This window comes from Lynx canadensis, chromosome A3 (assembly GCF_007474595.2).
Source record: "Lynx canadensis isolate LIC74 chromosome A3, mLynCan4.pri.v2, whole genome shotgun sequence".
NCBI lineage: Eukaryota > Metazoa > Chordata > Mammalia > Carnivora > Felidae > Lynx > Lynx canadensis.
Window position 1 is genome coordinate 81,098,653 of NC_044305.1, and position 27,596 is coordinate 81,126,248.

General features: G+C 38.8%; 1 protein-coding gene across 4 annotated transcripts in view; it reads left to right on the top strand.

Moving 5' to 3' along the window:
* Positions 1 to 2,392: 2,392 nt before the first annotated feature.
* The window catches only part of UGP2 (UDP-glucose pyrophosphorylase 2), a 65,397-nt gene continuing 40,193 nt past the window's right edge, over positions 2,393 to 27,596 (top strand). Inside the window, exons 1-3 of one of the 4 annotated variants that reach the window (XM_030310695.2) lie at positions 2,393 to 2,671; positions 19,511 to 19,638; positions 20,459 to 20,566. In XM_030310695.2, coding sequence (XP_030166555.1) covers positions 19,525 to 19,638; positions 20,459 to 20,566 — 222 coding nt within the window. In that variant the 5' untranslated portion in view covers positions 2,393 to 2,671; positions 19,511 to 19,524. Of the gene's footprint in view, positions 2,672 to 2,736; positions 3,047 to 3,281; positions 3,635 to 3,982; positions 4,029 to 19,510; positions 19,639 to 20,458; positions 20,567 to 27,596 lie in introns of those variants that run through there. The other 3 variants (XM_030310692.1, XM_030310694.2, XM_032592652.1) reach the window with 3 other exon arrangements.

Here is a 27,596-nt window from a genome sequence, read left to right on the forward strand (position 1 = left end):
CTAAACCACCTCTTATTGGATAATGCTCATGTTGGGAGTTAGCAAAGCTTACTGTAAAGTCATCAAGACATTGCATTTGCTGCTATTTTTCTTATATTCTGGCCCAAGTTCACATTCTAGGTAGACAAACTAAAAATTAAAAATTCCTTACCTCTAAGTACAAATTAAATTTTAAAATCTTATTTACTTGTGGCACTAAACTGGTCATTCAGTATATGCTTACTGAGTACTTGCTATGTACCAGACATTTGCCAAGAACTAAATCTAAAAAGGCATCTAATTCTAACTTACCCCTGAATACACACTCTTCATCCTCCTTTAGGTCCCCCAAAGTTTCTGCAAAGGTTTAATCTGTAAATCTATCTGTCCATGTTACAGATATCTAACGATAGATGTACCAACATCATGTACCTTGAAGGGAAGTTCACAGTAGTGTATTATGAGAAAAAGGATTAAATACATACATACACACACACACATAAACACACACACACACACACACACACACACACACCAGAGAAAGTGATTTTTCAGGTACTAAAATGTATAAATATACAGAGAGATAGGCAATTGCCTTCTAAGAAGACTTGAAACTGCTCCGTGGCCATGATCTTTCTCCCCATCCCCATGTGATCTGCCAAGTGAGGTTGTTTCTAGTGGCTCTGAAGAAGTGGGAGGCTCTTTTACAAAATGTTTGGGGGCTCAAAACTTAAATTTAAATGACTCTCTAAAGAAATTCTATTTTACAGGGCACCATTTGTAAATAATATATGGGAATATAGCTACTAGAGTACTACTTCTCTAAGAGTCAGACTTTGGGTGGTTGTAAACTTAACTGTTGAAGACAGGTAGTTACTTTTTGGAGATCTCTTGAGGCAGCAAATGTACAACATCCTTTGGTATGATGTCTGAATATTTAATTATTCATAAATCAAGATGTCACTCTTAGGTATTACCAAATGCTCTTGCTGCAATTAAAACTCATTTTCTCTTCCTTAACCTTCTGTAAAGGTAGAAAATAACTGATCATCTTTCTTACAATATATCTTGTATAATTAAAGACTCTTCATTGCCCTTTATCTTTTGCAGGCTAAGCAAACCTATGGGGCCCAAATGTTTTGGTGGCATCTTATTTTGGTGTTAACACTGATTAATACTCTTATTTACTGCTGCTATAATTTCTCTACCTCACACAAAGAATGTGGAGATTCTGATTAAGATCCTGTCTCCAAATGCCATTATTAAAATGTAGATACCTGGGTTTTAGACACTTCTTTGGTTTTTATTTGGGGAAATTACTTTTATAGCTGAGAGGTCAATCTTTTTGGATTTCACATAATAAATATATCACCAAGGATTGTTGCTGTCTAGCATGACAAATTAATCACTGGCCTTTTCTCTGTTACCTGTCTAATAACATTTCCATACGAATATGTGGCACTAAAAAAATTTGTTTACAGGTGAATCATTAAAAAATTCTCACTTTACCTTGGTTGATTAGGGTTGTCCAAAGCCTCAAACTCTTCTAGAATTACTTGGTTTATTGCAGGCCTCTAAGAGAGTGCTGACAACTCATCTGTCCTGACATAGTTTGACTGAGTCACGAAGTGAAGTCTGAGATACACCCACTGAGTTTTACAGGTGTTGGCAATATCAGGTGTGATTTAGCGGGCGCTGGGCTGGCCCTCTCGCAGTTCACACGCCACTGCCAACGTTCTTGCAACATCCTCTTTCCTTGTGGACTTCAAGAATAGTAAAGGTAAGCATCTCGAGGGGGTAACAAGCCATTGCCACTTTGGTCATTAAAGTAAATGTCTATCACAGCATAACTCTCTACAGGAATAGGGACTAGCCGTGCTGGTTCTGGTGGCAGAGCCTTCACCTGGCACTTTTTTCCCACACCCTAAATCCCTCCTTCTGTTGGTGGACTCCACACTTCCCACTGCTTACTCCTGAACGCACCTTCACCCTCCCCAGACCAGATGTAGGGAGGAGAGTTTGTATCTACTGAGAAAGGCTCTCTCAGGTAGTAGCCGTGGAGCGTTCTGGCTCTATCCGCTGTTTAGCTATCTTCAATCCCTCGTAAACCGGAACATTTTTATGGACTGCAAAAATAACCACTCGTGCTTCAGGTTCTCGCCCTTGCTAAAGTATCCGTAGAAGCCGGGGAGTTTTACTGGTGAAACACCCCTTGCCCCGCCGCAGCAGGTGCTGCTTTTACAAGCGGATCCCAGGGTCCTGTTTGCGCCCACCTCCCGGCGGGGGGGAGGGGGGTGTCCCCTCAGCCTCAGACGCCCCGCCTCCTGCCACCTCCGCGCGTCTCATTGGCTAGGCCCTGCATCCGCCTCGGCTCCTGACTGGCGGTTGTTCCTGTCTGTCTGCGCGGCGGGGACATTTCCGCATTGAGGGGGGGCTGCTCCAAATGGAGGGGGAGGGGAGGTGTTTGGGAGAAAGTGGGGGCTTGGGGTGTCAGAAGCCCGCAGCCTGGTGGGCGCAGGGGGTCAGCAGCTGGGCTGCAACCGCTGGCGAGGAGTTCAAGTTGTGCATGTGTGAGGGAAGAGGGGGAGAGAGAAGGGTGTCTCAGAGGTGACATTCTCTCAGCCTGCGAGCCTTCTTCCCGGGGCGCCATAAACGCCCCCAATTTCCCAGCTGCTAAAGGAAGAGGAGGAAGGTGGGTCTCGGTGGTGGTTTGGAGAGAGGCGGGGACGGGCTTCCCACGACCCTTTGGGCGGGTGTGCGTCCCTCAGGGAGATGTGTAGAGCTCCTCTGCCCCACCCGCTGTGTTGCCCCGGAGGCCGAATTTGGGGTTCGGGGCCCTCCCGCGTTCCAGTCCCTTGGGCTCGCGGCTGCCTGCGGGTTCTCTCCTCGCGGAAGGCCCCTCAGTGTTTGCTGTGGGGGAGGGGCAATGTGGTCTTCGGCCCCTCCCGAGAAAAAGCCACGACATGGTTTCGCCTCGCTGCTGGAAGGGGGCGAGCTGGAGGCCCCAGCCCGCCGGCGGGCGCGCGGAATTCTTACCGTCTCCTAGTCCCAGGGTGTTTATGGACTGGTAAAAACGGTTACGTTGCCCCTCTTTGCCGGCCTTGCCCGCCTCCGCGACCCCGCTGGGGCGCGGGCCGCTGTTGACCGGGGTTTCCTGGGGAACCGGCCCGAGGCTGGACGGCAGCGAGGGGGAGGGGATCGGGGGGGTGCGGCCGTCCAGTGTCTGCTGTCGTCCAACCCGGGAGGGCGTGGGGACCCGGGGGGCGGTGAAATAGCCGTTGTAGATCCTCCTCTTTCATTGATGAAATTTAAGTTCGTGTGATTTTACCTTTTCCGGGAGTCTCCAGCTGGCCCTGGTTTGTGTCAGGAGCGCAGTGTAGACAGGAGTTCTAAGTAGACTCAGTCTCACTAAGTTTCTTCTCTTTGGAAGTGGGGGAGGTTTTCCTGTTTTTTTTTTTTTTTTTTAAGGCAGTTTTAATAGCTTTGAATACTCTACTCTCTTAAGTGGCTAAACATAGGAAGGGGAGAAAGAACACGTCGGTTGTTAAAGCAGGGGAGGAAGAGATACCTGCCCTATAGCGTAACTCCTCTAGAAATTAATATATACACATCACAGTATTTTAATAAATCCCTAAAATGTCGAGATATGTACAAGGTAAGACACTCTCTCTTCTTTTTGTCTCCCGGGTTGCTTCAGCCGAATTTGGGTCCTGGCAGTCGGGAGGTTGGTGGGTGGTTTGGAAGTGTAAATGTTCATTTGAGATACTGTTTGCAAAAGCCTTTTCCTTAAACTGACATTTGAGCTGCATTGAGCTGCTGGCTTGGCATTTCGGATACGTATAATTTATACCCCTGTGCTCTGCTGGGTTTAGTTCTGCCTCCCTGAAATCAGGTTAGTAGCACTCTGGCTCTCCAGGTTAGTGGCTGTTAACTGATGATAAAACAGGATTTTGGTTGCTGATTAACCCTGTTCTCTTTTCCTGGTGGAAGTCAAGGTAAAGATGTGTGCGCGGAAGGGAAGGGGAACCGTGAGGACCGAGGGAACGGAGGTGGGTTTTGCCAGGACTGTTGGGGAAGCTTTAGTGTTCTCTGCTTCTACTCCGTTTTGTGTGTACGTGGTTGGAGTCTCAGATTCAGTTATTGCGAAACCGGGAGTAGCTCATAGAAGCTGGAGGTCATTTCAGCAGGAGAAATGACTTTGCTGCATTGCTGTTTATTTTTTCCTTCTTTGAAATTTGGAAAGATTATTAAGGTTTCCTTGAAATTTGAAAATTGCCCTTTAAATTCTCCATGCGTATTTTAAAAGGGTTAGTGAATGCCTCTGAACTAAGTGTTAACATTGCTTGTATGTTTGAATGTGTGTGTGTTTGTGTGTAGTTTGTACACATTGAAATTGGTGATACCTTAAACCTGTCGCTAGTTTTTAGCATAGGATTTGCATTCTGGTATGCAAGTAAATTCTTTTCTTGCATACCCCAGAGTTTAAAAGCTTCAGCTGTCTTGCTGAACACACAGGTAGTGAAAGTTCACAACCACTTAATGTGACTCCCAGTGGATGAGCTTTAAAAAGCAAATTGTCAGTTACGGCCATTATTTGACCCTGGGAATAAAAATGCCCTAGTAACTTTTATATCATTTTATTAACTCTTCTTTGAGTTTTGTATAATAGATTAAGAGTATTTGACTGTCTGCCTTATTTATGGAAGCAGATGAGACAGTTATGCTTGCCTTTAGCACTAAGCTCAGAAATGTCACTTGTTATTAGACTTTCAAATTTATGTATGTGGTGAGAGAGGCTGTTATATTCTGATTGAATAAATGTCTTAGTCAAGAATGCAAAAACAGAGGTAACTTAATTTGCTGGTTTTGTAACAGCAACAGCAAAATTACCAGAAAGCTGCTTTTTGCAAGAGTATGCTAGGAAAAAGTGGACAAGTTACTTTTCTTTAAACGTTAAGAATATTACACTTCAGGTATTCCTAGTAGTTATGCTTAGAGTAGCTTGCTGGGATGGTGTGTGTTGACTGATTTCAAAGCCTTTGCTATTCATGGCTAACTATCTTCAGGAAACCCAAAATCAAGTGGCAATACCTAATTGTTGCTATGTATATTGCTTTCCCTTGTCATCTGCTTTTTATCTTGGGATACTTTTAGATTTATGGAAAGTAACACATTTGTCAAAACTAAGGAATTACCATTGGTACATCAGTGTTGACTGAAGAGTCAGGCTACTGTTCCATGATTCAACCCAACATTGCATTTAGTTGCCATCCACTTTTGGTTTAAATGGTAGTTTTCCTTTTAAATTAGCAGTTTGGCACCAGAAAATGATACCTCTCCCCCCCCCCCCAATTTAACATGATTGTGTTCCGTTCATTATTGTTTAAATTTTGTACTTTAAGTATAAACACTCTATGTGTTTAATTAACTTTGCTGCTGTTACAAATGATAAACCTAATTGGCTATTAACTCAGCTGTCTCCACAGATAAGTTTTCAAGTGTAAGGACTGGGATTTTTGTCTTTGAATTTTTTTGTACCAGATCAAATTGATCTTTGCTATATCACTTATTGATATTTCCACTCATTGACACTTAGCTCGTGACATAGGAGAGAGATAGAACAATTATTGGGCTCCTAACTGTTTTCACCTGTTGTCTCATTTAAGCTTCACAAGAGCTCCTAAGAGGTAGATTTTAATTATGACCTTACAGCTGAGGAAATTTAAGGAGCCTGTCCAAAGTTCACAACTAGTAAGCATTCAAATTACTATATAAATGTTTCTAAAACCCTTGTCATTTCCAGTACTTTTTGTTGCCTCTTACATTAAAAACCTACCTAGATGGCTTTTTTTCTCTAACTAGACTGTCAGTTCCCTGTGGGCAAAGATAATATTATATCCCTATGGGAAATAGTGTCTTGAAGTGATGGATGCTCTAAAAGAATTTGTCATGGATGACAAATGAGAAACTCAGCATTTTCCATGTACTTTTTAGTAGGATTGTATACATTTTTTATTTTCAGTTACAGTTTTTTTTTAATAACACCACTTAGATTACATAAATGTTGTGAAAGATAGAAGGGTTTAGATTTAGGTTTGAATTCTCCTGACAGGTGATCTTAGATACATAACTTTTCTGAGGCTCAGTTTCTACTTATATAAACATTGGGTATTAATACTTTGCCACAGGGTTATTGAGAACCCGAAATGAGATGAATTATATGAAGGTCCTAGTCATAAAATAGATGCCCAGTGAGTTTTGCTTTTCTTTCTTGAAATGATGGTGGCCATTCAGATAGCATCGCCACCATAAATACAACCTTATGTCATCAACAGCAATAAATAGAGACAAAGCAGGTATCACTGTTCTTTATTTTCCTATTCTAAGTTTGGTGTTTAGGTCCCCAAGACTTGGGAGTTGATCTATTTAAAAAAAAAAAAAAAGTGCAGGAGTGGGAGAGGAGAAGTTCGAATTGTGATATGAATACATAGTTGATGACAGTTTTTGTTTCAGTAGAGTCAACAAAAATATTTTGAGCGTTTACATGTGTATCCCTTATAGTGGGCACTTGAAATTCAGAACATCTAGGTATTATAACTGCGTGTTGTGTACACGGGTTTTTGAATGCCTGGTCAGGACTTAGGGTTTCTATACTTGGCTTGAATTTCTTCTCCCAGATCGAGGCAATGTGCTTTGCAGGAAGGCTGGGCATCTCCATTCTCAAGCACTTTGACCTGTCATTAGGTAGAAATGTTCAGTTAATGAAAATGCTTAGGCAAGAGTATTTTCAGTATACACTCCTTGGCTGAAAGAAGGTTCAACTTTATTTGGCCATCTCTCAAGTCTGTGTTCCTCTGGCACTTAAGTATCTTTCTTATAGGAAGACTCTCCTTTCCTGAAGATAAGCCCTAATTCCCTAGCTGTTGTGTTCTGCCCTCAGGTCACCTTCTGCCTGCCTGAAAATTACTTCCCATTTGCTGGTTTTCTCCACCCCAGGGGTTGTTGCAGGGCCCCCAGTTACTCTAAATAAATGTGAGTACTAGCGGTGTTGAGAAGGGACTCTGCATAATAGTTGGAGGTGCTAGGGGTCCTCAGCAGCTGTGACTTTTTGCCAGGTTTGTCAGTAAGTGTCATTTGGGATTTAGCTTTTTTAAAAGTTCTGAGAGTTATAGGATAATCTCTCTACATGATTTGGAATTTATAAATGGTTCAGGAACTATTGTTATCTAGCCTGCTAAGGACATGTTATGTGCTTATACTGTAATATTAAAGGAACTTTTTTGAACTGTTTTTAATAGGCCATTATCTAAATTATATAAAAATGTCCTTTAATATTCATAAATTGAGGTGCTTTCTTATATTTCAGGGGAAGCCATTTGAGTATCTGTGTGTCACTTAAAAAACATTTGAGGCCTATCGACTTTCCCATTTGTTGGAATTCTCTCTTTATGACTTTATTTTTATGATTCCTGCTTGGTAGATGGCAGCTAGCCAGGGAGGATTAGCTGAGCTAATTTTAACTGGAGGGGTCTCAGATGAATATACGGATGAGATGCAGTGTGGGGCCTGGTTGTGGAGGTTGGGCCTTGGCCTGTTTCTTCTCAAATCCTCAAACTAAATTTAGCTTATTGCTGATTATTTAGAGGACTAGGATGTTTTTAGCCCAAGGGGATTGTGACATGGATTTGAGGCAGTAGTAGAGGGGACAAAGTAGTGACTAAAGACCATTCCTCATTTTTTAAAGATACGGCTTAGGATTCATTATGTTGCTAGAGAGAGGGGGGACTTAGTTACATTCAGAATCACAGTTCTAAGTGGAAAATTAAAAGAAACTCAGAATAAAGAGTTGAGCTGACGAAAACTTTGTTTTCCGCCACGGACTTTGTAATCTCTGTGGTTAAATTCCCTTTGTTCTTGATAACTGGGTCTTTCTTCCAGTAAGATGGATGGTTTTAATTTGTGAAAGCCTACTGAAAAAAGAAATTGATAGGGAACGTTAGAGAAATAAGAAATATTAACTGGTACACTTCTCAGAAGTGCCATCTTAATATTCTGAAGATAAATTGAAAAATAACTTTAAAAGGAAATTACTCTAAAATGTTAATTTTGGATAGTAGGTGTTTTCTTGTAATATTGCTTCATAGAGACCCTTCTCTGTGTGTGTGATTTTTTTTTTCGTAGAAAGTTGTAATTTTATGAATTGTAGTAACTTTAAAATAATGGGAGACTTAATAATAGGATACTTAATAACATTAGTTGGCCCAATAATGAAAATGTTCCCGATAAAAGAAATAATATACTGTAGTTTTTATTTTCCACCAAATTGTATTTGGAACTTTTATGCCTAAGTGCAGGTATTAGGAGTTCTCAGAAAGTCAGATATATCCATTTTTAAAAAGTTAATATAAACAAATATTTCAAAGTTACACTGTGGATTATCTATAAAAAACAAGTAATTAAGAGTTGACTGTACTAACTTTCCATAATGTGATTTTTCTTGATATCCAGAATTTATGCCAATGGAGAAAATCCCAGAATTATTAGAATCAAATTTGGGGGCGGAGAGCCTCTGAGGGTTTGGGATTTAGTGAATGAGGAAGTATTATGATTCACTTACCACCATTTTGATTGCTTGGAATCTCTTTAGAAGCTTGACTTTTTCTAAAGACTGGTGTCCTTTTGACACAGCCTATATTTTATAAACTATCAAATTTTGAACTTGGTGTAAATAGTGTTTGAATTGTGGACATCTTCATCTTGGGTGATTTGATGGATTGTTACAGGCACAATGACAATTAATTAAAACCATGTGTCTTAGATCTCTAAAATTCTTCTACCAGGCATGTATCTTTCTATGAATAACTTACTGAATTCTTTGAAAGTTGGCTTGCTGAGCTATCAAAAGAAAATTAAGCTATGTGTTTAATTGGGCTTTAAGTGGGGGAAAGGGGATAATACTCCATTTGAAAGCTGTTTCCCAGTTTTCTGTTGGTGATGCAGGCATCCCCTTTAGTTTGTTGCAAAATAATTGTTTAAGGCTCAGGTTTTTTCTCTGCCAACAGTCCCATTGTTTATTTCTCTCAGTCATTGCCAAATGAAATTGATTGTGCCCCAAACCATTTTGACAATTAAGGGTTGTTTTTGAGAACCGTGGAGAAATTGGCTATGTTGTCTTAGTTAACTTACATGAACAAAAAAATATTTCGTTTTCCAAAATATTTCTAGATATTTGTTAATTTTTCCTGTGTAAATCAAGAGAGTTCCCTGTTTTTCTGTGATTTCACTTGTATCTTTTAAAAAATATTCATTGTATTCTTGTACATAAAATAGTCACATTATGCTTAGTCCACTTTGAAATTATTAGTCACCAAAGTAAAAAATACTATTCTAGGGGATATTTCCTTTAATAGTAGCTCCATTGCTCCTTGGCCGCAAAAGCCTGCAGACAAGGTGTTTTGAGTTTGCTTTCCTCTAGTTGCTGTCCTGGCAAAGGATGATGTGATGTTTCATTTATGTTTAAACCCTTCCTAGAATTTTAAAACTTCCAAAGAGTGCAGGAAAATGGAATAACACAGTCCTATGTACTGTTTTAGATTCACTTATGCCAATGATAAAATGCTTGGCCTCATAATAAAATATTTAGAGAGTGCATAAAAAACTTCGATTTTTCATTGCCCAGAAAACAAACAGTATAGAGGGAAAAGGTGAAGAGCATAAAAGGATGCTTATTCTGTTATATAATTTTAACCCCCCCAATAACCTCACGTTATAGACATAGTTGGATTTTTGCATGTTTTAATTCAGGCTTCCACCTGGAGATGACAAACCAAGTAAATGCACTGTAACCAAGAAAGGGAAGACCTTCCTCCAGGAAGGAGAAGCAGGGCTCCAGGGTTTGAATTCCAGCTTGGCAGTGCTACTGTGTCCTTAGGCAACTCAGCATCTCTGAGGCCCTGTTTCATCTCAAAGATAAGGGAATAGGACTCACTGACCTTAAAGCTTTAACAAGCTTAGAAGTTTTAACTAAATACACATCTATCAAATTACAAGACCGGCCTGCCAAACCTTTTTTTGTGCTTGATGATGAGGATTGATGATGAGGATTTGATGTTGTATTTCTTTTTCCTCCACTCAGCAAATTAGTGTTCTAGGCCCCTTGACATGGCCTTCTTATATCTGTTCAACTTAATGCAAGGTGATATTATTTAACTAGTTGACACATCTCTTCTGAAAGTTCTGTTTTTTGGAAATGCTATTTTATTTTTTTCCCTTAAGATTTTAAGAGCTACTCTTGTATGAGGGCAGAGTTAATGTCAATTATTAATGAGAAATCTGGTTTATGTGTAAATTCTAATAGTTACAAATAATTTTTTAAGTAGGCAGTGCATGATTAGCAAAAATCTTGATTAGCAAGTAGATCTGCATACTCAGTGCTAGAACAGTTCTCAGAAGACTGGTACCTTTTATTTTTTATCAAAAAGCATTTATTAAGCATCATATGTATATAGAACTGGGTCATTTAAAAATCTATGTAAATGTAAATAGTCCTATAGTTTGCAATCTGAAATAATCAACATTGACTTTAATACTAAAAGATCATGCAAAGTCAACTAATTGAGTTTTCTTATGATTGAATGACATGGGTTATATTTTTCCTACATTAAGCTAAATCTAAATATATATATTGCCCAATTTTATTTAATCTCTAAAGTTAGTGAAGGGGAGCCTAGGTGGCTCAGTCACTTAAGTGTTGGACTCTTGATTTCGCCCCAGGTCATGACCTCATGATTTGTGGGATCGAGCCCTGCCTTGGGCTCTGAACTAACAGCATGGAATACAGCCTGAACAAAATAGACATGGTACATTCTTACAGAGATTATAACCTGTTGGGTAAGGTAGACATTGAATAAATTTTAAAAAGCACGATGGTATAAAGGAGAGGTAGAAGAATCTACCATGTGAGCATGTAGTGGGTAACCATGCTTAGTTTAGAAAGATTTCTAGGAGGAGATTACATTTAAACTGAACTCTGACAAATGATATATATTAGTGGTTGCTCAGGTTCACTAATATGAGAATGTAAGTTTTGATCTCTATTTACACATTGTCAGGTGCCTGCGCTGTGTCAGGTGCTGAGTCAGGTGGTGGGAAAAAAATGTTTTTAATAACATAATATGGCTAGTGCCCTTAAAGTGTTGCAGACAGGCATCTACGCAAAGAATCAAAATTTAAGAAGTGTTTGATATAATACAGAGGTAGGAGTGATTAAAACCTCCACATTAAAGGAGTTATTGAAAGAAAGGCCTTTTTGAATATTCAGAAGCTACCACCAAGAACACAGAATGCCACCCCCAAAATAGCAGAAGCTACTCAATTGCAGAGTTTAAACCTTTGGGGGGTGGGGTTAAGTATCCGGGAGGTTTCCTGGAGGTTATGATGATTTTTATGATTTGGGAATTCATGCTGAGCCACTAATTTCTAATTTTTTCTTCCTCATTTTTGCCTACCTTCCTCTAAATATGTTGAATGACACTTGAGATGTATGTTTTGGAACAATCTTATAATAATTAGTTTGCTGTTAATTTCATGGAGCAGAAAATACCAACTTTTGTCTTAAAAAAATGAGGGACTTCTATCACATGAATTCTGAAGTAGCATGTTCCAGAGTTGGCTAATTGAGTATAGAGACTGCATCAATCTTTCCTTCCTTCTCTGCTTGCTTGCTTTTTTTAATATTTTAAGTTTTTTATTTTATTTTCTTTGAGAGAGACAGGGACAGGGGTAGAGAAAGGGAGAGAGAGAGAGAGAGAGAGAGAGAGAGAGAGAGAGAATCCCAATCAGGCTTTGTGCCACGAGCGCAGATCCTGATACAAGCTGAAGTCTGTGAAACTGTGAGATCATGACCTGATCTGAAACCGAGAGTCGGACAGTTAGCCGACTCAGCCACCCAGTCTCCCCTCTCCTCTGCTTTCTTAAGCCTATCTTTCTCATTCTTGGGTCAGTTTCGCTTAAGGTTACTAAATGGCAGAAGAAACAGGAGGTAAGTGGTGGACACATATGTACACGGGAGGAAAAGTTTCTATTTCTTTCCAGGTGTCTCTTTTTTCAGTGAAGAGCACCTTTCTCTTAAGTCTTTTGGCAAACTATACCCTATGGCTCACTGGTCAGAATCATATTATGTTTCATGCTTAAACCAATCTCTGGGAAGGCTTTAGACCAGTCTGGGCCCCGTGCTGTCTCTGAAGCACCTGGCCTTGGGGCAGACAATAGGTGACAGAACAGCATGGGTGTGGAGAGAAGAATGATGTGTATGGCTGCTACAAATGTATTAAGAAAAATGGAGTATAATCTATATCAGAGCTACTCAAAGCAATACAGGTAGCATTCACTTATTAGAAATGCATATTCTTCCTACACCATACCTACTCCCAGAGTCAGGATCCCAGGAGCTTGCCCAGGAATCTGTTTTAACAAGCCCTTCAGGTAATTTGTGTACACATTAAAGTTTTAGAAGCTCTATTGAGATATCACAAATGAATTAAGGAATTGCAACCTTTAGATGTTCTGCTTTAGCACTTTCATTAGCTTTGTCTACTCAAAAAGTTACTTCAGCTTGGCTATTAAAACATGTCTGGCTAAGGAATTTGTATTTATTTCCCATCAAATGCAAATCTCATCAATGAAGAAGAGAAGTGATATGATTGGGGTTGCAGCTTAGGGAGACCAATCCATTCTGCCTGGTACCACCAGATTAAAGTGACAAATGGGCAGACTGGTTTGAAAACTGTTGTTGTCATGACCAGGAGATTGAAAATGAGAGGAAAATTAAGGTAGCAGCAGTGGGAATGGAAAGCGATGAAGGAGAATTGTGGCAACTGAAGTGTATAGTATTGGATTGGATGTAATGTGAGGGGAAAGGAGGGAAGAGCCTTCTGTGAGTGAGGTTTCTAGGTCATCTAGGACTGAGTGGGACAACGTTCATATATTGGGGGGCAGGGAGGTGAGTTTAGTTTAGACAATTTGGACATGTTCAATGTGAGGTATCCAGCCCTGGTATCCAGGTGGGAAAGGTCTAAAAGGCTGTAGGGAAGGTGAGTCTGGAGCTCAGGAAAAAAGATGAGGATATGAGGCACATATTTGGGAGTTATCAATAAGGATACTGGGATACTGGTAAGGGTACTGTTGAAGGGAAAAGTGGTCTGGGGACAGAATCTTAAGGAAACCCAGGGAGTAGGAGAAGAAAGAGCCAGTTAGGGAAACTGAGGCCTGGTCACAGAGGTGGAAAAGATATAGAGTAATATTGAGTAATGGAATTCAAACAAGAAAAGATTTTCTAGGAGGAATACTCACAAATAACTGAGTTTAAGGACTGCAATGAGAGCCCAAAAGAGGATGATTAGCTTTAATTGGTCATAAATCTAGTCAATATATGTCTTTAGTTTCATCCATGGTTATATTTACAGTTGCCAATACATTCTTGGGAGTTCTATACTGACAGTAGCCCCCATTGTCCACCGTTTCACTCACGTGCAGTCAACTGAGGTCTAGAAGCAGATGTTCCTCCTCCTGACATATTGTCAGAAGGTCAATACTGCCATATCCCAGGGATATTTCAGGTTTGGTTCTAGACCACAGTATTAAGCAAATATTGCAATAAAGGGAGTCAAATGAGGTTTTTTTGTTTGTTTCCTAGCACATTTAAAAGTTATATTTATACTATAATATAAGCTATTAAGCATGTAATAGCATTATATCTAAGTGTATGTACCTTAATTAAAAATTTTTTATTGCTAAAAAATGCTAATCATCATCTAAGCTTTCAGCGAGTCATAATCACTGGTCACGGATCACCATAACAAATATAACAATAATGAAAAAATTTGAAATATTGCAAGATTACCAAAATGTGACACAGAGACACAAAGTGAGTAAATGCTGCTGTAAAAATGGTGCTGATATACTTGCTCAATTCAGGGTTACCACAGACCTTCAGCTTTGGGGGAAAAGAAGAACAAAAACGAATGCAGTATCTGCAAAGTGCAAGAAGAGCAAAGTGCAATAAAACGAGACATGCCTGCCGTAGCCTAATGCTATATCACAGTGCCTACATCGTTCACCTCGCTTCATCTCATCATTTAGGCATTTTATTTTCTCACAGCATCACAAGAAGGCTGAGTACATTACAATATTTTGAGACCGCATTCTCATAACTATTATACTATAGTTATCTTTTTATTGTTAATCTCCTATTGTGTCTAATTTGTAAATTAAACTTTATCATAGCTATGTATGTATAAGAAAAAACATAAATATAGAGTTTGGTATTATCTGTGGTTTTAGGTCATCCACTGGGAGTCTTGGAACACAGCCCCCATAGATGAGGGGGAACTACTATACTTGGATTGCAAGCCATTTCCAGGTTAAAGATGAAGTGAGCTCTCTAATTCTCTGACTTTGGGTTCCTCTCAATATGAGTTTCCAAGGAAGGTTGGGACTGATAGAGCTAATGAGTAGTGGGTGGGAGGTGGCCTGGGGAGAGCTCCTAACCTCTTTGTTGCTCTTGGTATTCTTTCTATACCCTTTCTGTGGCCTGTGCATTGTGAAGCTAGCTTTCTCCTTTAGAACGTGAAGTTGTTTTGTTTGTGCCAGTATCAGGATGTCAGGGAAGGGTATTATGTATACCTCTTAGTTGATGAAATGGATGAAATGAAATACCTGAATTAAATGAAAACAAATGTTAGATTGAATGTCTCCTACCTCTTGATTCTATTGCTTTCCTCTTCCCCCACTCCTTTTTTTTTTTTTTTTTTTTTTTTTTGCTCCAGTTGGATAGGGGAAAGTCCATGATGTTGAAATTTTAATTCTTGTGAACAAGGAAGAATTAGGAAATTGAGGTGGCAGGAAAACTTCTTAAAAAAAGTAGTTACTGCCTGTTATATCCCAAATTGACTAAATTATAATTAAATCAACCAGGACCATTCTAGTCAGCCCATGTGGAGATGAGTTTCCTGTCAGTTCCACTGGGTATAAGAAGACATTCTGATAGAAATGCTTTTGGAGGAGAGTACTTATGAATTTTGTGCCAGGGATTAAAGAGAGTCAGAGTAGGAGGAAAAAATGAGCAGGATGCTCTGCCTCATTGTGGTGGGATGGGGCTTTGCTTCTGACCTCCACCATTAGCTGGTTCTGTAACCTTGGATAACTCATTTAACTATTTCGGCCACAGTTTCCTCATCTGTAAAATGTTGAGGTAGATTAAATTCTCCCTCTCCTCTCTAAAAATGTTTTGAGTTATCACCAACGTAATGAAATGTTTGATTCCTAATCCACTCTCTAACGTTGAGGATGATCCATTTTCTATTGCTAGAAAGTAAGGAGGGATAAAACATTTGGGAGGTTAGAAATCTTGCATTATTCAGGGGATTCTTTAATTGACTTTCAATTAGAAATACAACTATCATTGCTGGAAGTGTAACCTTGAGAATGTTAAGTCCAAGAAAGCTTTTAAGGTCTGTACTTCTTTTCCTACCCCAAATTCCAGACCTTTCTTAAAAAATTCAGGATAGATAAGGAAGTCACTGCAAAGAGAAATGGTTTCTAGCTATGTGTCTCCCGATCTGTGTCATGTCTTTAAGGTAAATACCCTTCTTGATTAAGCATGCGTCCTTATTCTTGCATATTCTTTAATCCTTAAAAGTCCTTCTTTATTCTTTTTCTATTTTTTTAAATTTATTTATTTATTTATTTATTTATTTTAATGTTTATTTATTTTTGAGAGAGAGAGAGAGAGTGCAAGAAGGGGAGGGGCAGAGAGAGAGGGAGACACAGAATCTGAAGCAGCTCCAGGTTCTGAGCTGTCAGCACAGAGCCTGACACGGGGCTCGAACCCCTGAACCATGAGATCACGACCTGAGCCGAAGTCAGACGCTTACCCGACTGAGCCACCCAGGCGCCCCTATTATTATTTTTTAATTTACATCCAAATTAGTATATAGTGCAACAGTGATTTCAGGAGTAGATTCCTTAGTGCCCCTTACCATTTAGCCCTTCCCCCCTCCCACAACCCTCAGTAACCTCCAGTAACCCTCAGTTTGTTCTCCCTATTTATGAGTCTCTTCTGTTTTGTCCCCATCCCTGTTTTTATATTATTTTTGTTTCCCTTCCCTTATGTTCATCTGTTTTGTCTCTTGAAGTCCTCATATGAGTGAAGTCATATGATTTTTGTCTTTCTCTGACTAATTTCACTTAGTATCGTACCCTCCAGTTCTATCCACGTAGTTGCAAATGGCAAGATTTCATTCTTTTTGATTGCCGAGTAATACTCCATTGTATATATACCACATCTTCTTTATCCATTCATCCATTGATGGACATTTGGGCTCTTTCCATACTTTGGCTATTGTTGATAGCGCTGCTATAAACATGGGGGTGCATGTGTCCCTTTGAAATAGCACACCTGTATCCCGTGGGTAAATGCCTAGTAGTGCAATTAGTGGGTCGTAGGGTAGTTCTATTTTTAGTTTTTTGAGGAACCTCCATACTGTTTTCCAGAGTGGCTGCACCAGCTTGCATTCCCAAGTCCTTCTTTATTCTTTAGTCACTAAAAAACAAAACTTCAGTAGTAGCACTGCCCAGAGGATGGTGTTGGAAACAGCAGTGAAACAGGGTGGAAGAGGTGATAGGCTCCTTAGAATATTCTTTTGTTGTGTAAGCTGTTCATATCTGTAGAGTGACTGGAGGGAATACAAATTGTTCTTTGTGTTTGGTGGTATATCAAAGAAACGGAAGAATAGGGAGGAATAACTCTACAGACATTTGTTACAATTTGAGTTTGAATCTGGGTTTTTTTTTTTTTGAATCCTATCTTAAGTTTGGACCTGCTGCACCTGGCAAAGATCACATGTACTATTAAATGTCTTTCAGCCAACCTTTCTTACCTTGGCTTCATAGGGAGGATAGTGACATGGGTTCTGTGTGTTTTGGCCTTAAATCATGTAGATTGATAGGCCGTTGTTCTGTAGAGGGAGTCTCCAAAGTTTGGTGGGGTTTTTTGTTTGGTGTTTTGTTTGGTTTTCCTGTTCTCATGTAGACAAATCTCAAACAGCTATTAATAATTATTTTTGAACTTTACGGTTACACTTAGAATTATCTCATTTTGGCATTTGCCTAGAATATAGGTTAAATGTTTCCATCACTAATTTTTTAGGAATGTGACTGAATACTGGCTTTCAGGATATAACTTCAGCAACAAAGCGGCAAGGCTGTTGTTAGCTGTCTTTGAGTCCAACAAAAAAACCTTATTTTAAAAATCCTTATAAATTTCTTGATCTATTTTAATCCATCAGTGACACAGAATCAAAGAATTCATGTGTTCCTTAATTTAGAGGTTTTATGCTTATGTTTAGTAGAATTTTCTTGCAAATTATTTCTTACACATTAACATGGGAGTTGGCTTAAAGATTGTGGGAGAGATACCCCAGGTATACTGCTTCTGAGCTCCAGCAATTAGCTGGTTCTGTAACCTTGGATAACTCATTTAACTGCTGGGGCAGCAGGGTTGGGGGATACTTAACCTGTGATAAATTTTAAATTGCAATTAAGTCAACCAAGAGGTGAATGTGTATAGTTGATGTCACACTAACTCTAGTTTAAAATGTTCTACAAGAGTTTTTTAGTTACCTATCATAGTTATGTAAACCTACTCATCCATTGTTAGGAGTTGTGAACAGATGATAATCAAGTTGCTACTTACTAGTGGAAACATACATTTAGGTTGTTTATGAAACACATGTGTGTTTCTTAGCTCACAAAGAAGTTATTTATGAACCACTGTTTGGGTCACTTTAAAGTTTTACTGGAGTCCATAAACTTAGTTGTGTTGTGGTTTATGCCTAGGAAAAGAGCAGTTAGGAGTGCCGAGGTGGCTCGTTTGGTTAAGCGTCTAACTTCTTGATTTTGACTCAGGTCATGATCTTGCAGTTCATGGGCGTCGGGGGCTCTGCACTGACAGCAGGGAGCCTGCTTGGGATTCTCTGTCTCCCTCTCTCACTGCCCCTCCCCTGCTCATTCTCTCTCTCTCTCTCTCTCTCAAAAAAAAAAAAAAAAAAGGCACAGTTAGAAAACAGCTATTTTAGGATTAGATTGTGTGTTCTCACCTAATTTCCTTGTTTTTCCCCTCCCTTGGATTTTAATATTACAGGAAATGTATTTTAAAAGGTTTTTGAAGAGCAATGTTAAATATCTCATTTGTTAACATTTGTAGGTATTTAGGAGGAGAAGCTGTCTACATTAAATAAATTGCTTCAGGAGTTACATAATTTACTAATTTCTGCTCTCACAAGTATCTTTTTGGTTATGTTGGCTTTAATTCTGTATGAATAAATGTTTTCTTCTGCCCAGATAACAAATAAAAGAATTTATGGTGTGTGTGAGTATTTTTAGTTTCACTGAAATGATTCTGGTAAATTAATCACCATTTGTAGAACTAGTTATCAAACAAAATGTTTGAACATAAGCTTCAAAACTACATTTATAAAATAAGTTTGAGTTGCATATTGAAGAGAAAAGGTGATGTGAACAGTAGTCTGACTGTTCCTTATTTCATAAGTAAAAGACAAGATAATTAGATAGCTGAGCATGTAAAACAACTTGTGTTGGCATATTTCTCCCAAGGTGCTTAGGCTTGGGATGTTTTCTTGTTGCATATTTTTCTGTTTTTACTTGTTTACGTCCATCAGGCATTTCTGTTACCTTTAGTGAGTCACCTGTAGTGAGATCCGTCTGTGGCCAGAGATGACCATCTATGCCAAAAGCCCTGATAGTATTGTCTGACACAGATAAGCACTGAAGAGCCTAGGCTAAAACTGAGGGCAATAAGTGGGCAGGGAGCCCTGTGTTCTCCTTTTAAGTGAAAATTTTGATGCCAGACACATACAGGCACCTGGGAATTGCCAGTATCTCTCAACGGGTTTTTCTTTAATAAGGAATGTGAAACTGGAGGCCTTCACTTCTAAAATGGAAAGAATTCCTTAATTTTTTTTTCATCTGGCCTGGAAGGGAACGGTTTTTGTTTTGTTTGTTTGTTTGTTTGTTTCTGTGAAATTGCTAAGCCCTTTCCATTCTTTTATCTGGCAGCAGTTCCATAAGAGCATGCCATAAAACATACCTTTATTAACATTATTCCACCTCTCATTTTTCTCCAGCTTTGATGGCTAAAAGGGAAACATTAGTAGAGATAAAACTAAATGCCCAAATGAAGATTAATCCTTTTATTCCCACCTGCCCCATCTTCCCAAAAGCATTTATTAGTGTCTCAGATACACTAGTAATGCAGGTAGATGTAACAAATTTGAGGCCATGTGATTATATAGCTCTAATTAGTTGACACTACTGATCTCCTTCGAGAGGATAATGGGACTAAAGGAGTGAACCTTTTCATGTTCTGATAAACTAGAAATAAATCAGTTATAGCTTACCAGCTATTTGAATGGCTGTCTGATTTTTTTTCTGTTGGCGATTTTATATTTTTAAGATCTTAGCAAAGCCATGTCTCAGGATGGTGCTTCTCAGTTCCAAGAAGTCATTCGACAAGAGCTAGAATTATCTGTGAAGAAGGAACTGGAAAAAATACTTACCACAGCGCCATCACATGAGTTTGAGGTAAGGACTCTGCAGTGTTTCTTGCTTCCATCCATCTACAATGCTGAGTTGTTATTGCTGCTGTTGATCATCCAGCCTGAAATAAGCACAAAATATAATAGCATTAAAAAAAGTAGGATTGCTTAACAATTAAGGATTTTCAACATTTTCCCATTGTTAAACCTTTGTCTTTTTTTTTTAATTCTAGGAAGTTTCTAAAGTCTAAAGAATCAGAACAAAAAATTATTTTTTTTGTGTTCTAGTATCGTTGGGTAAAAAAATGGGTAACAGTACCCAGTTAGAATTATCAACCATACAACCTGCATGCCTTTTTCCAGAGAGCCAGTTCTAATAGAACCATGCTACTTTGTCAGCTGTGTAGAGATTTCCCAGTGTAGACAGGTATTTTTACTTTTCTGTTTATAAATCAATAGATCATCTTTTTCATTTTCAAATTTCAGTTCATACTTAATGTTTTGAGGTTAACTGTGTTTTGTTACTTTTTCTTTCAGTGAAAGTGAATTTTCACTTAAAAGAAGTAGAAAAAAAGTACTGGCAAATAAATGTAGAGAACCAATTGAAATTCCCATGGACCAATTGGTGTTGTTTACATGATAACTGCTGGAAGATTTGGGGATTATTTGCTTGTATTCCTTTAAGTGTGGTTCCTATTAGCTTTTCTTCCCCTTCACTTTTAAGTTGGGGGCATAAAAAAGTCTCTGCTGTACTCCATGTTCTAATAGTGTAATAATTTAATTGAAAGGTGTTTTAAATGTATAATACATATCTATATTAAAATTAAGCATTCTGCTCATTGTAACAAGAACTTCTATTTTCATAGCACACTAAAAAAGACCTTGATGGATTTCGGAAGCTATTCCATCGATTTTTGCAAGAAAAGGGACCTTCTGTGGATTGGGGGAAAATCCAGAGACCTCCAGAAGATTCGGTAAGTTTTAGATAAAATGTAGGAAAATTTAAGGTAATTCAAGACCTGGGTTTAAATTTGGGGGTGAGGTACTGTGGGGGACCTGTAAGAACCATCACTTTACATTCTCTGTTCCTCATGCCAAAACTACAGAGGTAGCCTACTGCTTTCCCCTCTGTTAGTCCCATCTTTTCAGTCCTGCAGAGGATTTAGGAAAGTCTCATCTCCCTATAACACTACCTCATAACTTAAAAATCCCTGCATATGAGGCAATTCTTTTGCAAAGTACCAAACACATAGTAAGAGCTTCATTTATGTTCTTTTCTTCCTTCTCTCTCCCAAACCATCCGATTTCTGATAGCCTATAGTGTCTTGTACAGATGCTAAATCACGTACTTAAAGCTCTCCTCATGCTTTCAACCCGTCTTTAGCCATATTTCCCTTGCCTGTTTTTCACATGTTGTATTTCCCTGCTTCTAGACTTCTGTGTATATCATTTCTTTGGAATACTTTGGTCTCTTCACCTGTCAAAATCCTGCTCAATCTTTGAGGCTCAGTCCAAATGCCTCCACCTCTGTCATCGACCCCTAGCATAAAGCTGCTCTGAAGAAGTGTAGTGCAGTAGTGTCAGAGGTACAAATCCTAGTTTTACTACTTAGGAGGTTTATGTAAAATGAGAATAATACCAAGTGACTTATATACTTTACAGGGCTATGAGGCTTCATTAAGAAGCATATATGGAAACATGTTAAACCATGAAGCATTTTTCAGATACTAGTAGTTACTTCTACCATCATGTAGCACTTAGCTGGCATGAGTAGTAGTTGTTTGTATGCATGTGTTGTCTTCCTGAGAGACCTTGAAGGCCAGGGAACCATGTGTCCTAAACAAATGTTTGTTGAATGAATGATCTAAATGCAGTTGATTGTCTAGGAAATAGGTTTTGTTAACATATTGACCTTTCTTCCCTTTCCTGTCAGCAGTTTTGACATCTCACCGTTTGTAGCACTTTTCATGGCAGGTAGAAGAAACTTGATAGAGCGGAGCAATTGTATGTAGATAGTTTAGCTCTTGAATTCTGCAGTCTTCTAGTATCTAATTAATACTGGTTTTAAAACAAGGCTGTTTCGAGCAGGGCTGTTTCGAGCAGGGTTTTGGCAAAGTTCTGCCTGAAGGCAAAGTTCTATACTGACTATGTTTGTAAAGTTTTATGGGAACATAACTGGACACATACATTTATATACCATCTATGGTGACTTAAGCTAATGGAGTCCCTTGGATTTTTTCTTGAGAAAATCTTAAATATAGTTCCTGGTTAGGAGTGCTTTTATTTCCAGAATGTGGAACATGCTTTTCAGTTCTTACACTTGTTAAAGTTTAAGTAACTATAATTTTGCCTAGAAGTTTATTCCTTATTGAAGTAAATTCATTTTTCTAATTAATCATGGACCTGGACCTGGGCATAAAGGTGTAGTTAATTCTTGCTTGCATACATGGACTTTTTTTTTTCTACACAAACTTAACCTTTTGATGATAGAGCCTACCGTGTAGGAAGGCACACAGATTCATTATTTTTAGTATATTTTAAGGTTCAGGATTCTGCTTTGTCAGTGAGAAATCTGCCTTTGTGTATTTCGAGAGACGATTGTGCTATAAAGAAGGGTTTCTTGCAATATGGATTGCAGGGTGGGGAAGGAAGGGAGGGAGGAATCAGAACCATCTAAGGATTTTTCCAGTTCAGAACTACCATCCCCAACAAGGTTCTGACAAATACTTTTAAGAGGCTGTGTGCCCATAGTAAGCCATAGTTACTGATAGGAATGCAGAGTTGATACAGAAAAAGAATACAAAAAATGGAATTCTGGATAGAATTTTATTTTGTGAAGTCTTTTCTGTTTATAAAAGTGTAAGTCTTCATTAAAAATGTTGAAGCCTAGGTTTTGAGCATCTTTTAAAATATATGGTTATAATCCCATCTGCCCTTAATGTTGAAGGTTTCAGAGTACAGAGGCAAAAGATAAGTTTGTTCTTTTATGTCCTGAGCTTCTTGAGGCCACAAATGTTACACTCTGAATGTTAACAACTTTTGCAAATAATTATGAGAATACAGATTATGGGACAATATTGTTTACCTTGCTTCTCTACATTCTTCCAGCTCCCTTCCTCCCTCCCCCCTTTCCTGTAGATTTTCTGTCTCTTGTCATAGAGATTATACAGAGATGAGTTTTTCTCTCAAATCATAACTTTTTTTAGCACACATAGGTTTTTGTTTCTTAGATTTTTTTTTTAAGTTTATTTATTGGAGGGGGGAAGGAGTGGGGGAGGGGCAGAGAATGGGGGGGAGAGAGAATCCCAAGAAGGCTCCGTTCTGTTGGCCTGGAGCCTGATGTGGGGCTCGATCCCACAAACTGAGATCATGGCCTGAGCTGAAATCAAGAGTGGAACACTTAACCAACTGAGCACGCAGGCACCTCTGGTTTCTGTTTTTTAAAAATTTTTTTTTTTTTTTTTTTTTCAACGTTTATTTATTTTTGGGACAGAGAGAGACAGAGCATGAACGGGGGAGGGGCAGAGAGAGAGGGAGACACAGAATCGGAAACAGGCTCCAGGCTCTGAGCCATCAGCCCAGAGCCCGACGCGGGGCTCGAACTCACGGACCGCGAGATCGTGACCTGGCTGAAGTCGGACGCTTAACCGACTGCGCCACCCAGGCGCCCCTGGTTTCTGTTTTTTAAATGCAGGTGATACTTTAGCCTCCTAACCAAAAAGAAATTATTGTGGGAGAATAGTCATTTAGAGTAACATGTCTCACATCAGCCTTGCATCAAAGCTGTGCACATAAACATTGTCATGATAGAATATCTGTTTTTGTATAGGAGTTGGCAGACTACCAGTTGGCCACCTTGTTTTATAAATAAGTTTTATTGGAACACAGCCTGTAGCTACTGTCATGAGACAATGGCAGAGTTGAATAGTTAGAACTGCGACCATGTAGCCTACCCAACCTAACATATTTCCTTCTTGGCCCTTTATGGAAAAATTTTGCTGACCCCATTTTAGTATACTTTTTTCTTCTTTGGCCCTCAGAAAACTGAATTTAAATGCCTTTTTCATTCAGATGATTACTTTTTAAATAAAAATATTTGTATAAATACTAGATTGAAGGATATACTTATAGGCATTGAAATTTTATGTTTTACTCTTGTGTTGAATACTTCATCTTAACTCTGTCCTCTCAGTAAGCATATACATTTGTAAAAAAAACTTGTTGTTGTCTAAGTGTAGTTGACACATAATGTTACATTAGTTTCAGGTGTATAATATAATGATTCTTGATAATTTTATACATTATGCTTTGCTCACTACAAGTGTTACCATCTGTCCCCATACAGCACTATTACAATAGCATTGCATATATTCCCTGTGCTGTACATACCTTTTATTCCTGTAACTTACTCTATATCTGGAAGACTGTATTTCCCATTCCCTTTCCCCCAATTTGCCAATCCCCCCTCCCCTCTGGTAACCATGAGTTTGTTCTGCATATACATGTTGTTCGAAAAGCCTATTGAGTCCATATTTTATTGAATTCTGGCTAAAACAAAAAAACTCAATTTATGGAGTTATGGTATGGATTATGCTATGTTCCAATTTTGTGAAAGTTAACTACATAAATGTTGTAATCGAGGTATGTCTTGATATTTAGCTACGTTAATAAATTTTAAAAAACTGTATTAAAGTACATGTTTTGGATTAGAGCAAGGAAGGACCAGCCAGCATGTACAACTTCATTTGACCATTTCATTCTTTTCTAGAGAGGCTGTTAGTGACTTGTTCCTGAACAAACTTAATGTTTAAGTTTATATTTTGGATGTAGAGGGATAGGAATTAGATAAAAGAAACAAGGAGATACAGAGTCTGCTCAAGAAGGTAGTACTGTAGCTGACAGATTGTTTTGAGCTCTAACTTAAAACCTGTTTAAGGTGCATTCTCATTTATGTGAAAATGTTCTCTAAAAAAGGCTTTTTCATTTAGAGGAACCAAGGTCTTGATTTGATTGTCCTTGTTCTTGTCTCTATGTTCCCCAAAGGGTGAGTATGTATTTGTGAATGGGGAAGATTTATATAGGGTCAACTCTTTTTTTTTTTTTTTTAATGCAGAGAATTGGCATGAAGAATATCATATAATGTGATATTTTTGCTTCAGATTTTTTGTTTTGCCCCATAAAATAATGGAGAGTTTTTCTTAGTCTGTCAGTACAAAACATTAAAATGTGTGTGTTTATTTTTTTTAATTTTTTTTTAACGTTTATTTATTTTTGAGACAGAGCATGAACGGGGGAGGGGCAGAGAGAGAGGGAGACACAGAATCGGAAGCAGGCTCCAGGCTCTGGGCCATCAGCCCAGAGCCCGATGCGGGGCTCGAACTCACGGACCGTGAGATCGTGACCTGAGCCGAAGGCGGATGCTTAACTGACTGAGCCACCCAGGCGCCCCTAAAATGTGTGTGTTTAAATGGTAAGGCATTCTGAGAAAGTTAGTGTATGTGTGCAGAGTAAAAATACAGTTTTGTTTTTTTTTTAAGATGAATCATAGTCTGTGCAACTAATGTTTGCACATATTTTTTTTTGAAAGACTCACTAGAGGCAGTTTGGTCAAGGATTTGACATGATGTGACACAGGATGGTTTGCTTTGAGCATCCCCTGTTGGGTGAAAATTTTCCAACTTCAGTCAGCTAATGGTATAGCCATTAGAGATTTGTTTTGGGTGTGTACATAGATAAAAAAGATCTTGAATGTAAACGTGCTACACAAAAGCCAGAACGCCTGGGTGGTTCAGTTGGTTAAGCATCTAACTCTTGATTTTGGCTCAGATCGTGATTTCATGGTGTTCCTGAGAGTGATCCCTTCATGGGGCTCCCTGCATGGGGCTCGTGCTGACAGCACAGAGCCTGCTTGGGATTCTTTCTCTTCTCTCTCCCTCCCTCCACTCATGCTCACTCATGCTCACTCATGCTTGAATCTCATAAAGAAACTCTTATTGGCTTCCTCTCTCTCTCTCTCTCTCTCTCTCAAAATAAGTAAATAAAAAAGCATTCCACACAAAAGGAAATAGTGACATTTAAGAAACTGGCTGTGAGGATATAGCTGGCTGGCTACCAAAGAGTCTCATCTTTTCCTTGATGTAAAGTTTTAAAATGATAATATATAGAACTACTAATCTAAGCAAATATATTTATACTAATTTAACAAATATTGCCAAAGCTCTAATTCTCTACCTTTTGATTCCACGATGAAATTAACAGTCTTTAATTTTTTCCCAGAACTGTCTTCCTTCACATGCCTTTATATACAGGGCCCTTTATTTCCGGAAGGGGATGGGACTAAGGAGGCTGATCTTGGGCCTGTGATCCTTAATTCCATTTTGGTTACTTAATTTGTTTCTCTACAGAAATAGTAATGGTAAATATGTGGCCACTTTAATGTCAGTTCCATGATTGGCTTTGAGAGACTTGAGGTAATAGTGTTGGACCAGGGTCTCTAACTACTACCCTTGTGTCTAGAGCAGAGGGAAATCCACTCCCACAGACCTGAGTTCCTTGGGAAAATCATAACATAGGTATAGATGGTAGTAGCACTCCTTGAACATGCCGTTGCCCCCTGCCCAATCCCTATCCACAGAGATTCTTTTTGGACCGTGGCTCATGCTTTTCAAGACCCAATATGGATAATTTTATTTATTACAATCTCCAAATTTATCTTTTATGTAGACATTTTATGTCTTATAATCAGATAAGAAAAATAGATCTGCGAGGTTCTCCTATCTTACATCTTCAACTGTGGTGTAACTATAAGGGAATTTACGCTTATTTACTATGTGATAGCCCTGAACCTACAAGATTGGTTCTGGGAGAATTTTTATATAAAACAAGATGGATGGCTCAAACATACCTATGATCCTTTCTGCCCTGTAATTCCTTGGGGATATTTTACTACAGTTGACCCTTGAACAACATGAGTTTGAACTGTGTGGATCCAGATATACATGAGGTTTTTTTATAATACTGTAAATATATTTTCTCTTCCTTATGGTTTTCTTTTCTCTAACTTACTTTCTTGATAGAATACAGTATATATTACATATACAAAATATATGTTAATCTACTGTTTACATTATTGGTAAGGCTTCCATTTAAGACTAGGCTATTAGTAGTTAAGTTTTGGGAGAGTCAGAAGTTAATATGTAGATTTTGACTGCGTGGGGGGTTGTTGCTCCAACCTCTCACATTGTTTAAGGGTCAACTCTAATTCCTTTTCCTTATTTTAGATGAGATGTGAACAGCAGACTCTGTGCTTGTCCCATTGTGTAGTCAAGATGAGACTGGAAGGTCTATACCAGGCATCTCAACCTGGGAGGTCTTTTTAGGGATTGTAGGCCCTTCATAGATTTCTTGAAACTACAAGTAAAACTGTGTATAAATATACATTTTTCAGGTTAGATTTCCTTTCATCAGATTCTCAAAGAGGTTCATTACCTGTAAAGGTTAATGAAAGGTTCTCTTTCTCTTTCTCTCTCTCCCTTTTTAATGCGGAAGTACTGTCTTGAATCTCATTCAAGAAACTCTTATTGGCCTCCTCTCTGCCAGTCACTGGTTGGGGCTACAAAAATAAGTATTCTTCCCTCCGGCATTTTGGCCTCAAGTTTGTGGAGGAGATGGACCCAGAAATGGCTAACTACGGAAGACTGCAATAAGCAGTCCATAGGATGCTGTGGAAGCATCTAACTCCCATGGGGGCTTAGGAAAGACATCGTGGTGTTAAGGTGATCTCCTGGAGTGAATTTGAGACAAGACTTCTCTGAATATGGGAGGAAAAATAAAGACAAAAAAAGGCTTTGAGAATAGTGGTAGTATAAAAATAATAGGCTTATAGCATGTAGCTTGTTTGCTGGTTGTGGAGCATATGGTAGATAAGGCTACTTTTCCAAGTCTAGAGCTGAGTCTCTTTACCTGCCATTTTGGCACCTGCTCACTGGCCGAGATGTCAGAAAC